Source organism: Rattus norvegicus, chromosome 2 (genome assembly GCF_021556685.1).
Source record: "Rattus norvegicus strain SHRSP/BbbUtx chromosome 2, alternate assembly SHRSP_T2T, whole genome shotgun sequence".
NCBI lineage: Eukaryota > Metazoa > Chordata > Mammalia > Rodentia > Muridae > Rattus > Rattus norvegicus.
Genome location: NC_141535.1, coordinates 213092930 through 213106085, shown reverse-complemented (window position 1 = coordinate 213106085; position 13156 = coordinate 213092930). Strand labels below are relative to the sequence as shown.

The 13156-nt window shown below is 40.5% G+C and overlaps 1 protein-coding gene across 2 annotated transcripts in view; it reads right to left on the bottom strand.

Annotated features, from left to right (window-relative positions):
• Positions 1-13156, bottom strand: part of Pde5a (phosphodiesterase 5A) — a 144432-nt gene that overhangs the window by 97620 nt on the left and 33656 nt on the right. For both annotated transcript variants that reach the window (XM_087615296.1, NM_133584.1), the window contains 1 exon segment: positions 4689-4778. In XM_087615296.1, coding sequence (XP_087471422.1) covers positions 4689-4778 — 90 coding nt within the window.

Here is a 13156-nt window from a genome sequence, read left to right as displayed (position 1 = left end):
TTTCCTGATCTGTTATGAGGGCATAAAATGTATGCTTCCGAGGGTGTTATGAAAATGACAGACGCCAAGAACAATTCCCACAGTATTTACTCCAGAAATACCACACATGGCAACTGCCTTCCCGGTAAGCAATAGGTGACTACCTCCCATGTCTCATTTCACACTGCTTAGTCACTCTGGACAGATCTTCTCTCTTTTGATTGACTTTTGTCCTTTGGCCATTCATTTGCCTCTGACTAATAGCTCTTTGACCTTTCTGAAAAAAGACTTCTGTAGCTTCCTCAAGCTTCTCTAGTCTCCCCACTCTCCGCCTATCAACCCCTATCTTAAGAAGGAACAGAGAGAAGAGGGAGAATTATAAAACCTTACTCTCTGTATGAGTAGCCATGACCCGGGCTTCCAAAATGACACCACTATATCCATTACATCAATGGATTATAATGTAATATTATGTGTTAAAATATTATTATATATTATAATGTAACATTATTGAAGAAAACTAACTCCTGAAAAATTTAATTTGCTAAAATATCTCACAAGAACAAGAGGCTAGGCTGGCAAGATGGCTCTGCAAGTGAAAATGCTTGTCTCCAGCCCTAAAGACATGAGTTTGATTCCTGGGACCCACGTGGCAGAAGGAGAGAAACAACTCTTAAAACTCTGACCTTCCCATCTCCATGCATGTTTGTGTGTGTACATTCACATATGTGTGTGTACACAAAGATAAATAAATAAGCAAATACATAATAAGAGGCAGTACTCAGCATTTAGTGAATCCTAAATCTTGCGGGGTGTCCTGGCTTGTGTCAGAACACAGACTTCAGTGTGTCACACCCAACTCCCCCAGCCACACAAATGCCAGGAGTATTTCCCCTGAAAAATCAGTCACTAAAAAGTATAAAATATTTTATAAACAAGAGAGAAACAGCAATTCAATAATAATAGCTCTTTTAGGTTCTCTGGTAAGTAACAAGAGTGGGAGATAGCCTAATAGGAAAAAGAAGGCAAATCCACTCTGCCTCAATTATGAGGGAATAAAAGACTAGAAGGCCATGTTTTTTTAAGTTGACAGTTACTTAAGGGATGATAAACAGAGCATCCAAGCCCAGGCTATGCCACTGTCATCGGGCCCAGCCTGCTGATTACGAGATGGCTAGTAGCTGCCTTGGGCTCCCCTCGTTCCTTCTCTTACAAGTTCCATTATTCCTACTCATTCGTGTGATTTCAAAAAGCACTAGACGGTATTTACGGACCATTTCCACAGTGTCACAATGCATGTCTAGCCCTCTGTCTGTGGGAACACAGCTTTGGGACTCGGTCTTCTATCGCCCCCCACTTTGCAGAGAAGGAAAGTGAAGTTCAAATGGATTAACCCTGCTTAGTCATATAGGAAGCAGTAAGATGACAATCAAGCTCAGAGCAAACAATCTTTACACTTATTCCAAAAGGCTCACTGTGCCCAACTGTAAGTTTTCATTTAAGAAAATTCAAGAGACTTCCGGTAAGTTAGCAGTCAAGAGGTTATCTCTGCCTGATATGATAAAGGAGAGGAGTAATAACAACACAATTTTTTACACTGTTCCAAAGACAGAGAAGAGCTTTGGAAAGTCACAATGGCGATGACAGAAACGTGTGGAGGAAAAGATTGGCAACTCCACCGGGAGGAAATAAACCATGTTAGACAGCCCCAGCCAGCCTTCCTGACAGTGGAAGGAGCAGAAGCCTCAACCCAAAGGTGAGTAGAGCCAGGCAGTCCTGCTCTCAGGACAGGCCACAGCTTCACAAACCCCAAACCAGTTGTGGATTTTGGTCAAAGAGTGATTCCTCATGCAGAAGGTCAGGACTAGAGAAGGCCAGCAATATCCATTCGGCCACCGCATATGATTCAGAGGGCAGTGGCCAGGCACACCCTAAAAAAGAACCTACCATTTAAAACTTAGCTACCCTAAGGGCCTGACAACGAGGAATAACCACAGGTCTGAGAGCTTTAATTTAACCCAAAATAGTCCAAAATGAGAAGCCCTCTAGGAAGCAATGATGAGGAAGAGGGAGACTAGACACTGACAGGAGAAAAAAGTCCAGCTAGCAGGAGGCTTGCCTCAGGAAGTGAAGTGTGTAGACAAAGGTAGTCCTGACACAGCTCATGGGAGATGGGTGTCTCTCTAACTGAGGCCAACAAGTTAATCAATCTGCATATACCTATTTCCCCTCAATGCAGTGGAATATGAAAACTGTAAACCTCCAGGAGTCTTCTTGACATTCACAGTTACGTTCCTCCAGTAGAATGACAAAGAATTTGGTCTCAAAAACATAAACCTTAGTACTATGGTTGTTTCCCAATTCATTCTGGAAGCCTAACTAGCAGTGCAGAGCTGGGGGATGCTCAGGAGGGTAGGAGAGTTGGCCCAGCCCACAGACTGAAAATTTAAATGTGCCCTGTGAGAGGAAAAGAAGGGATGTGTGATGATGTCACGGGTGAGGCAGGTACAAGATAGAAGGAGGTCTGTTATTGGACGAGAAGGAAGGATGGGCAGGAGAAAAATTTGAAGGAAGAGGAGCAGACTGGAATGGAAAGGAGGTAGAGACAGGAGGGACAAGGAGAGAAGCCATAGCAGGACAATATGGCGGCTGATGTTAAGATTCCATGCTGTACCTTTACAGGTTGCTACGAATGTTTTTAAGGGATGGATGTGTATTGGGCTTTGTATGTTTAGGTAGGCAATTATATCTTATCAATTGGGCCAAAGGTTATTATGTTGTGTGTTCTTCCATGTGTAGATTTAAGTGTAAGAAAGTGTGCAGTGGCTGGTCTGGGCTGCCACAGAGTTGGGATGTGTGTTTCAGGCATGGAAACCTGCCTTGGGAACTAGATAGGTAGAGAGACTGCTGCCAGGCTCAGAGAGAGGCCTTCGGCAGTGTGATATGGGATGGAGCAGAGCAGGTGAGACGCTTTGCTGACTGAGAATTAAGATATCCAGCAGATATCTTGGGGCACTGCAGTGCCAGACCGAGTGGGGATAAAAGACAACCTAGTGGGGGATAAAGACAGCTTTTTTATTTTTTATATTTTTACAACAACAAAGGGATGCTATTAAAAATGAAGACAGCTGTGGTTGACATTAGACCCTTGTTGGATATGAATTCAATATGAGGATAAACCATAGGAAAGGCATGAGTTTATACTCCACTGTCTCAGTGCCCATGCAGACAATTCTCTGCTATGCAGTTGAGGCTAAGACAGGCACAGAGTTTATAGAAACCTACAGTGGCTTTTGAATTCTCTGAGGATCTTGCGGTAGTTAGAATCAGAAATGTCTCCCATAGGCTCAGCTATTTGAACATTCAGTCCCTAATTGGTAGTGTTATTTGTGGAGGATCCGGGAAGGTTAAGTACGTCAGTAGAGACAGTCACTGAGAGGTGAAAGCTTTGCCCCACTTCCACTCTCTCTGCTTTGTGCTTGAGTGTGAAGATGTGATTCTTTAGCTTCCTACTCTGGTGGAAAACTGCCATGCCTTTCTTATCATTGTAGACTGACTCTCCCAGTAACACAAACCAAGATAAAACTTCTTCCTTATGTTGTCCTTGGTCAAGATGTTTTATCATAGCAACAGAAAAACAGTTAATACAGACATTCCATAGTACTTGGGTTAAAGGTTAATTTTATACATCCTCCTCTTTTAGTGAGCCCAGGCAACAGGTATAACCATTTCTGAGTATGTCTGTGAGGATGTCTCAAGAAGGAATAGCACCTAAATCAACAGACTCATGAAGAAGAGTCTCGATCCACCAGTGACAGTGGGCACTGTCCAATCCACTCAGGATCTAGGTAGACCAGAACTCTAGGACCTAAGGCATTTGGATTTGGTCTTACACAGCAGCCCCCAAGGTTTTTAAGCCTTAATTACACCACCCACTAAAATAGTTCTCTGGGTTAATGAAGAAAGGTGATGACCTTCAGGTATATTGGCCAACTCCCATAATAAATCTCAGCTGAATTTATAAGCATTCTATTGACTCTCTTTATCTAGAAAACCATGACTCACCCAACTTGTGATCTTTCAGAATCCCCTGGTTGACGATAATGTGAATTCAGATTTGAGAATGTGCAATTCAAACATTTGGTTTAATTGACAACTTACTATTTTTTTCCATAGGAGTATAAAATAAAGAGGAAACTGAGTACTATCAAAACCTAGGTAAAATATAAAATATTTTCACTTACCTGATATAATTTTATATCTGAACCTAGGTCATTGAAACTAGCTACAATTCCTGTTTCCCAAAATTGCAATATAAATCCAAAGAAATTGACTAATAATGATAGCAACCGGAGGACCATTTCTGAAATAAGCATTATTTAGGCAATAACATACAATGTTAAAGTCCATTAGAATCATACCATAATGACATGTATAAGATAGAATAAGACACTCCAACTGCAGAGGACAGATAGGAAATAAAATGTACACAATTTATTTCCCAATAGCCATGGGAAAGTCTCTAATTAGCATTCAACATTATAACTACAGTTAAAAAAATCTCAAACAGAATATGAAGTATTTATATATTCAAATTAAACAATGTGTCAGTATAGTATTACTTCATACATGTCAGAGCAAAAAAGATGTTTTTCAAAATAAAAAATATTTCTAAATGACCCTTTATATAAAATGAAAAATTGGCTTACCTCTTCCCTGTGGTTCTTAATTGGCATACAAAGGATACTTTGTGTCTTGTAGCCTGTAATTTGGTCAACTTCTGCATTGAACCGGGGATCCTGGGAAGGAAAGAGAAATTCAATTTATTGGTTGGCCTGCACAAAGATTGATTTGATTTTTCTTGTGCATTAGATTAGAGAAATCTAACCTTTGACTTACCTTGTTACTATTGAGTAATGATTTTATCATTGTGAAAGGCAATAAATCATGTAAGCCCATAGCATCTGACAGAGATGAGTTTCAGGGTTACTTTGGGGGGTCCCAGTATTTATGAAAACTAAGCACTCCAAACCCAAAACAAGATTTTAAAAATAATTAAAACATAAATGACAAACAAAATATTTAGAAAGTTTTATGGTTGAGGAAAAGTAGCCTCTTTGACTGTCTGACAAAAATTATTTGTCCCCATCTGTCTTCTGCCAGTGCCAGTGTCACTCACAGAAAAGCAGCCCTGTTCTAAAACCTTCCCAATAAATGGCTTAATGTCTGTTGTAAAGATTGTTCTACACGTCCACCCTGTCCTTCTGAAGCAGGAGAATAAGATATGGAAACTATGGAGATGGAAAAGAAGAAGAGCCTCATCCTACAGTCTGGCAGCCAAGTGAACATTTCCAATTTTAGCACAAATGACATTTTCCATAAAAGTTGCTGGAATAGAATTAATATTCATTTCATATACATCTGTCTTAAGTTAAAGCAATGATGACCTAGGACTGAATTTAGGTAAGGCCTCAAACCTTTTCCCCAGGATATGAAATCTGTTAACTTTGCTTATACTAAAGATACATTCCTATGTGCCTGTAGATTAGATTCTCACCTTATCAGCTGAATCCTGAAGCTGCCCAGGACCCACTCAGTGACCTCATTGAGGGTCCTTGGCAACTCTTTAAAGATAGTAATTTCAAGCCCCACCCCAATCCTTTCTGTGACTGTTTAAAACACAAATGAGCCCAACTCTTCTTTGAGTGATCCATGCCCACTCTTGAGCATGTCTTAGTTTCTTCTGAGTGCCTCTATTTCTCTTAACCCATATACTGAAGCTCACTTACAGATTGCTTTCTTAAATCTCAACACTGCTTCATTAAGGGGTTAGTCCTAAAATCCTTTTCTGCATCAAAGTCACTGATCTTTGTTGGTTTTAAAGTCTAAGGGAAGTCTTCAGGGTGGGGAGGTTCTCGGCAGGGAGAAATGGATCCTCCCTTGACCCTCCAAAGTGCTGATGCTTCTCTATTGGGTGATAGGAAGGATTTTGTTTGTTCCTGAATCTCATTGCAATTAAAAACTGCTTTTAATTGTATGAGTGTGTAAGTATGTGTGTGCATTTGCATGTGTGTATGTGTAAGTATGTATGTGTAAGTGTGTGTAACTGTGTGTGTGTAAGCGTGTGTGTGTGTGTGTGCGCGCGAGCACACTCGCATGTGTGTGTACGTGCACAGTTGTAAACTCTCTGCTCTGGTTGATAGGAACTGAACAAACCCCAGTCTTCTGCGTGTGCAGCAGGTGGCGAGCTATCTCTCCAGCCCCATCTTTACTTGTTCTTTTTTAAAACACAGGGAGGCAGATCTAAGAATCACAAAGGATATGTAAAAAAGTGTAAAAGTTCTAAATGTAGGTCAAATTAAGGCAGTTTCCCATCATCCTTTATATTAGCAAGATCTATAACTGAGCTATGAAGTCTGTAAAAGTTTTTAAAAGCTCTCTCATCCGTCATCCAAGTATTCTTCATACCTGGTAGCTATCAATAATTGGGAGAATTCATTGTGTACATGTACCGCATTTTCTGTATCCATTCCTCTGTTGAAGGGCATCTGGGTTCTTTCCAGCTTCTGGCTATTATAAATAAGGCTGCTATGAACATAGTGGAACATGTGTCTTTGTTATATGTTGGAGCATCTTTTGGGTATATGCCCAGGAGAGGTATAGCTGGGTCCTCAGGTAGTTCAATGTCCAATTTTCTGAGGAACCTCCAGATGAGTTTCCAGAGTGGTTGTACCAGTCTGCAATCCCACCAACAATGGAGGAGTGTTCCTCTTTCTCCACATCCTCGCCAGCATCTGCTGTCACCTGAGTTTTTGATCTTAGCCATTCTGACTGGTGTGAGGTGGAATCTCAGGGTTGTTTTGATTTGCATTTCCCTGATGACTAAAGATGTTGAACATTTCTTTAGGTGCTTTTCAGCCATTTAGTATTCTTCAGTTGAGAATTCTATATTTAGCTCTGTACCCCATTTTTAATAGGATTATTTGATTATCTAGAGTCTAACTTCTTGAGTTCTTTGTATATATTAGCTACTAAAAACAATGACTACATGAAATTCTTAAGCAAATGGATGGAAATAGACAATATTATCCTGAGTGAGTTAACTCAGTCACAAAAGAACACAAATAGTAGCCACTCACTGAGAAGTGGACATTAGCCCAAAAGTTTGGAATATCTAAGAAAAAAATCACAGATCATATGAAGCCCAAGAAGAAGAAAGACCAAAATGTGGACGCTCCAGTCCTTCTTAGAAGAGAGAACAAAATACTCATGGGAGGAAATACAGGGACAAAGAGTGAAGCAGGGACTGAAGAAAAGGTCATGCGGAGACTGCCCAACTTGGGGATCCATCCCATATGCTGCCACCAAACCCAGTCACTATTGCTGATTTCAAGAAGTGCTTGCTGACAGGAGCCAGATATGGGTGTCTCCTGAGAGGCTCTGTCACAGTCCTACTGATACAGATGAGGATGGTTGCAGCTAACCATTGGACTGAACAAGGGGACCCCAATGGAGGAGTTAGAGAAAAGACTGAAGAAGCTGAAGGGGTTTGCGACACTATAAGAAGAACAACAATATCATCCAACCAGACCACACCATAGCTCCCAGGGACTAAACCACCAACCAATGAGTGAGTACACATGGAGGGACCCATGGCTCCAGCCACATATGTGGCAGAGGATGGCATTGCCCAGCATCAATGGGAGGAGAGCCCTTGGTCTTGTGAAGACTCATTTCCCCCAATGTAGGGTAATGTCAGGGTGTTGAGGTTGGAGTGGGTGGGTGGGAATGGGAGCGCCCTCACAGAAGCAGGGGGAGGGGGTATGGGAGAGGAGGAAAGGGGGATGACATTTGAAAAGTAAATACATAAAATATCCAAGAAAAATAAAATTATAATAAAAAGATACTAATTGGGAGAATCATAATGAATGACACTATTGTTATCAGATGTGGTCATTTGTACCATTGTAATCCCCAATCTCAGAAAAGAAAGGTCATGTCTAAACATGGATGGTCAGGTTAGAATGGAAACACTCCCTCTAAATGGTCCGACCCGAGTGAGCTCTGTCCTCTACCTAATAACAGTCTCCTTGCTCTAAAAGCTGCATTTGAAATTCCCCTCAGGACTACGGAAGATTCACTCAGGAAAGCCCTCATCTTTTGAAGGTCATTTCTATTTTTTTTCTTTAAATTGGTCCAAAGTTGTGCAAAGCCACAGCTGTGAATGAAGGAGGTAATTACACCAGATTCCACCAAATGGGGTCAGAAATGAGGCCAATTTTCTCAAGAGGACAGCACTGAAGTTGGCTTTAAAGATAACTTCAAAGGAAAAGATAAATTAGTATAAATATTTTACATTACAAACACTACATTCTTTTGTTTTCTAGCAAATATGCCCTAGGTTTTACTCAGATACACAGGAAGTGTTCGCTAAATGTTTCTAGTAAAATAGTTCTTATTTTAGCTTTGCAGATCTAGACATTTTTATCTTTAGACTTTACTGTATCTAAGAAGAGTGGAAAGATGTTGATGGTGATGATTAAAGAAATAAAAATTTACAATTAGTGAATTATTTTATGTAATACTAAATCAAAGGTAGAAAATAAAAATTTATCTTTTGTAATAATTCTGTTAATGAATGTGGGAATTACAAATTCAGTTTATAAAAAAGATTTAACTCAACCATTTATTCAAAGCAGTAGACTTTGTGTCTACACACAAAAATTACAATACAAACAGGATATCGGGTGAATGGAACTTCTAGGCTAACCTTAGATCTATGCTGGGGTAACCAAGCACCACACAGGGGTTGGGAGTTTTCTCCCTCCCCCCATTTCTCAGGGCCTGTGTTCCCTTCAGACTGTTTCTGAGTTTTAACAAAAGGTTTAACTTTTGAGTCAGCCTTGCTGAGAACTGTTGATCATCTGATCAAATGACTGAATGTGACAAGGTTCAAGAACTCTCACTGTGACAATGTGAAGGAAGTATGGCATCCCATTTGAGGCTGGTGTTGGGAGACAGAGCATCTGGGTGGGGCTGACACCTTAACATGTAGGTTTTGTGCCTCCAGTAGTTTTAGAATTAAACAAGAATGTAAATTTCCACCTCCCACTGGAGAATTGAGAGTTAGTTGTTTGGAAAAAAACAAACAAGGTCTCAAGATTAAACATCTATGGGATTCTTGCCATAAAAGCCTGGCTTCGGTCTATCCAAGAAAGACAGTCTAAAAACAACTGCCCCGTACTCTTCAGAAATATCTACATCAAGACAGATAAACGTGGAAGGAGGCACCACAACTCTATGCCAACTTTGATCTAGAATTGCATCCTGATTGGAAAGAAAGATAACTGTGCAAGGGATATTTAACAGGATAACTGAAAAAAATGGAGCATAGATTGTGAGATATTTTGTACACATTGTATCGCTGTCAGATTTTCCGAATTTGTTCATTTATCGTATGTCCTTCCGGAAGAGGCCAAATGAGAGGTCCAGTGAGATGACTTGGTGGATAAAGGTTCCTATTGCTAAGCCTGGAAACTTGAATTCAATCCTTGGGGCTCACATGGTTGGAGAACTGACGCCCACAAATTGTTCCCTGACTTTCCACAAGTGCAACACACACACACACACACACACACACACACACACACACACACACACACTAAAAACCACAATGAAATATTTAGCAAAAATATATCTGCAACTTATTTAATTTTATATACAATGTATTGGGACTTACATGAGGTAGGGGAAGAAGGGCAAAAAAAAAAAAAAAAAAGCATGATTAAAAAAAAAGCAGGAAAAGCAGGAAGGGCAAATGGAGAGCCAAAAACCCATGTGGCTGTATCTTATACTGATCTGTGAATTCAAAACAAAAATGAGAGAAAACAAAAACAAAAGTGCAAAAGAATTGCCAAGTAAGGCTCATTTTCTTCAAGAATGGCATTTTAAAGATGATGCCTAAATTTAGAGTACTGAGCATGACCAGACAGAGACACAGCAGTTCCCAGCCTGTGCTCCCTGGGGGCACGGCAACACCGCGAGGGCCCATGATTTATCTAAAGTGAAGCATCTGCTGGTGCTCTTTCCTTTTCTAATATTTATTTTGGAAATAACTGTACTCATTAGGAATCCACCAGAGAGACTTCATAGTCCTTTAAGAAAGGAACTCGATGAGTCCTTCAGTAGAGACCGGGGACCACAGAATGAGAGAAGTTGGTTTGTTCCTCTGGAAAAGAGGGAAAGGGAAGGGCGAAGCAAAGGCTGGAGGAGGCAGTTAGGACAGTGATGTGATGACAGTCTCATAAATGGTGGCATGACTCCTCCTCAACACCATCCACGCTCTACCGAAATCCAGGTCCACACAGAGTGGCTGCCATGCAGAAGCAGAACCCGAGGTTTGCATTCAAGTCAATTCAGGAGAGAGGCAGGAGTTTTAACACTATAAAACCTTGTAACATAGGCAGCATAATACAAAAACCTTCTTTAATAGCTTTGTTGGGGCACCAGTGGAAAGGGAAGCCCTTGGTCTTGCCAAGGTTGGACCCCCAGTGCAGGGGAATGTTGTGGGGCAAAGGGAAGGTGTATGGGGGGGAAACACCTGTATGGGGGGGCTTATGGACAGGAAACCAGGAAAGGAAATAATATTTGAAATGTAAATAAAGAAAAATATCTAATAAATAAAATTTCAAAGAAAACCCCAAAAACCAAAAAAACTTCTTTAGAAAGTAGACCAGTTCAAGATGGCCTTGTGTAGGTACTGGATGTTTTGTTATTATGATAACACAGCTTATTAAGTCTCTAACCTACACATAATAATGTTTCCTTACCTTCTTGTTGATAAATGTTTTAATTATCTTACTATTGATAAATACACCATACTGAAGAAGTTTCCCCAACTAGGAAGTCATAAGACCACATCAGTCAGTGTTTAAACCTCTCCCACCAGCTAATCCTCTCATTGATTGGTGCTATTCATAGCCCAACAGAATCACTGGACTAAGCTGAGGACATTGACTTAAGCTGGAAACATGCCAATCTGTTAGTTTTTGCAGTATTTTCAAGTTTTTGTTATTTTATATAATTTTCTGTGGTGAATTTTTAAATAGCGACTCAATGTTGATAATTTCTCACAACTAAAGTGTCCATGAAAATCTAAGATTTGCTCTCAGTGTCTGTACAAGAACTATAAGAGTTCATGGTCACCTCTTGTGTTTCCGCTGCATCATAACCTTTAGAGTGCCAAATATCCTTAAGAAACAAAACACATTTTTACTAGCGCATTATTAAAGGAGTCAGACTCAGGAAGCATCCAAACGTATGTTCATAGCTGACGGCTTTTACAAAAGGTTCCGGGACAGCATTTTTAGTATCCAGTTACACTTGAAGCACTCATAGTGGAATTGATGGACATGAAAATCTGCAAGGCCACCATAAACATGGAGGGAGGGTACCAAGGTGAAGAGCAGGAGAAATCCAAAGCTAAGAGCCTTCACCCTAGGATTCATGCAAATGAGAGGAGCTGATTGTCCTGGACTGATGTGGTCTTAAGACTTCCTACTTGGGGAAACTTCTTCAGTGTGGTGTATTTATCAATAGTAAGATAATATTAAAACATTCATCAATAAGAAGGTAAGGAAACATTGTTATAGACTTAATAAGGTGTCCTAAGAATTAAATCGCTATTAACTACAAGGCAAAACCACACTGCCAAACTTTAAACATGGGAAGTATATTAAGTAAAATACAATCGGTTCACAGGATGGAAACATGCAAGACCACAGGACAGGTGACAGATTTCTTGACAAAGCTAAAGGTATTTATGGTCCTACAGTTTTGGGGACTGTGGTGCCTCTGAAAACTACAGACCCAGCTGTCACTTACAATGGGAGGGAGTGAACCTGCAAACTTGGCAGCAATAGAGAATTGTGGTTCCTGGTTCTCTGGGTCAGTTACCATGTGATGTCACCCACAGTGCTCGGAGAGGTTGGGGAATAGCTCCTGGAGACCACATTTCAAAAATTAAAAACAGTTGTTTATATACAACAAGTTGGGGGTGGGTAGGGGTGGGAATGTGGGGGTGGGATGGGGTATCTTTGGAGTTAAAGTATCTAATTAGCTTACCACATCCCTGCCGCTGATACCCCTGGGCATCATTATTCATCTACCCCTTTCCAAAACTCCACTCGTTTCTGATTCCACCTCCTACCAGCTGCCAAGCTCAGCAGATCCTGCTGCCACTGGGAACTCCACTCCTTTCTTTTGATCCATCAGTTCAAAGTAAGGTTCGAAGACCCACTTGCTAGTAAAGTGTTAAAATAATCTATCCTCCCTCCCAGCTTCTAGATTTTCTAGTATGTGTTATGACTCACAAAGATGATAATTCATCTTTGTAAAACACAATTTAAGACATTCTCATCGCCTTTCAAAACTTCCTTAATTCCTCCTTTAGTTCTGACGCTCTGATACATTCCCCATCAAGAGTTCGGCAGTTTCCTGGCTGTGTGCCCACTGTTCCTTAACGTCTGCTCAGACTTTGACACTTGCAGTCCACAATCCGATTTCCCTGACTCTCCTTCACAATTCTCTCTACTGTTAGATCTCACCAGGCCCACATCCAAGTCAAATCCTACATACTTTCCAGGGCCTATCTAAGCATTTCTTTCTCAAAAAAAAAAAAAAAAAAAAAAAAAAAAAAAAAAAAAAAAAAACCTTTCCCCATCTTCCTCACTGGATGTCATACCCAATCCTGACTACACTTTCTTGACATATATGACCACTTTGAGATCTGATATTTATGCTAGAAATTCTAGTTACCTATTATAGCTAACATAATTGTAATGCAATGAATGTTATTAACTCCTATCTAACAGGCACTAAAACAGGCAACAGGACCACAGGAGTGAGCTGGGCCACACTGTGTGTTCTAGCACAGAGCTAGAACAACTGCCAGCCACTGTAAGCTTCCTCATCATGAAGCAAAGTAGCACTTTACCCAGTTAAGACGTTTTGCTTAAGAATTATAATTCTCTTTTTTGAGGAACTTTCAGACTGATTTCCAGAATGGTTGTACCAGTCTGCAATCCCACCAACAATGGAGGAGTGTTCCTCTTTCTCCACATCCTCGCCAGCATCTGCTGTCACCTGAGTTTTTGACCTTAGCCATTTTGACTGATGT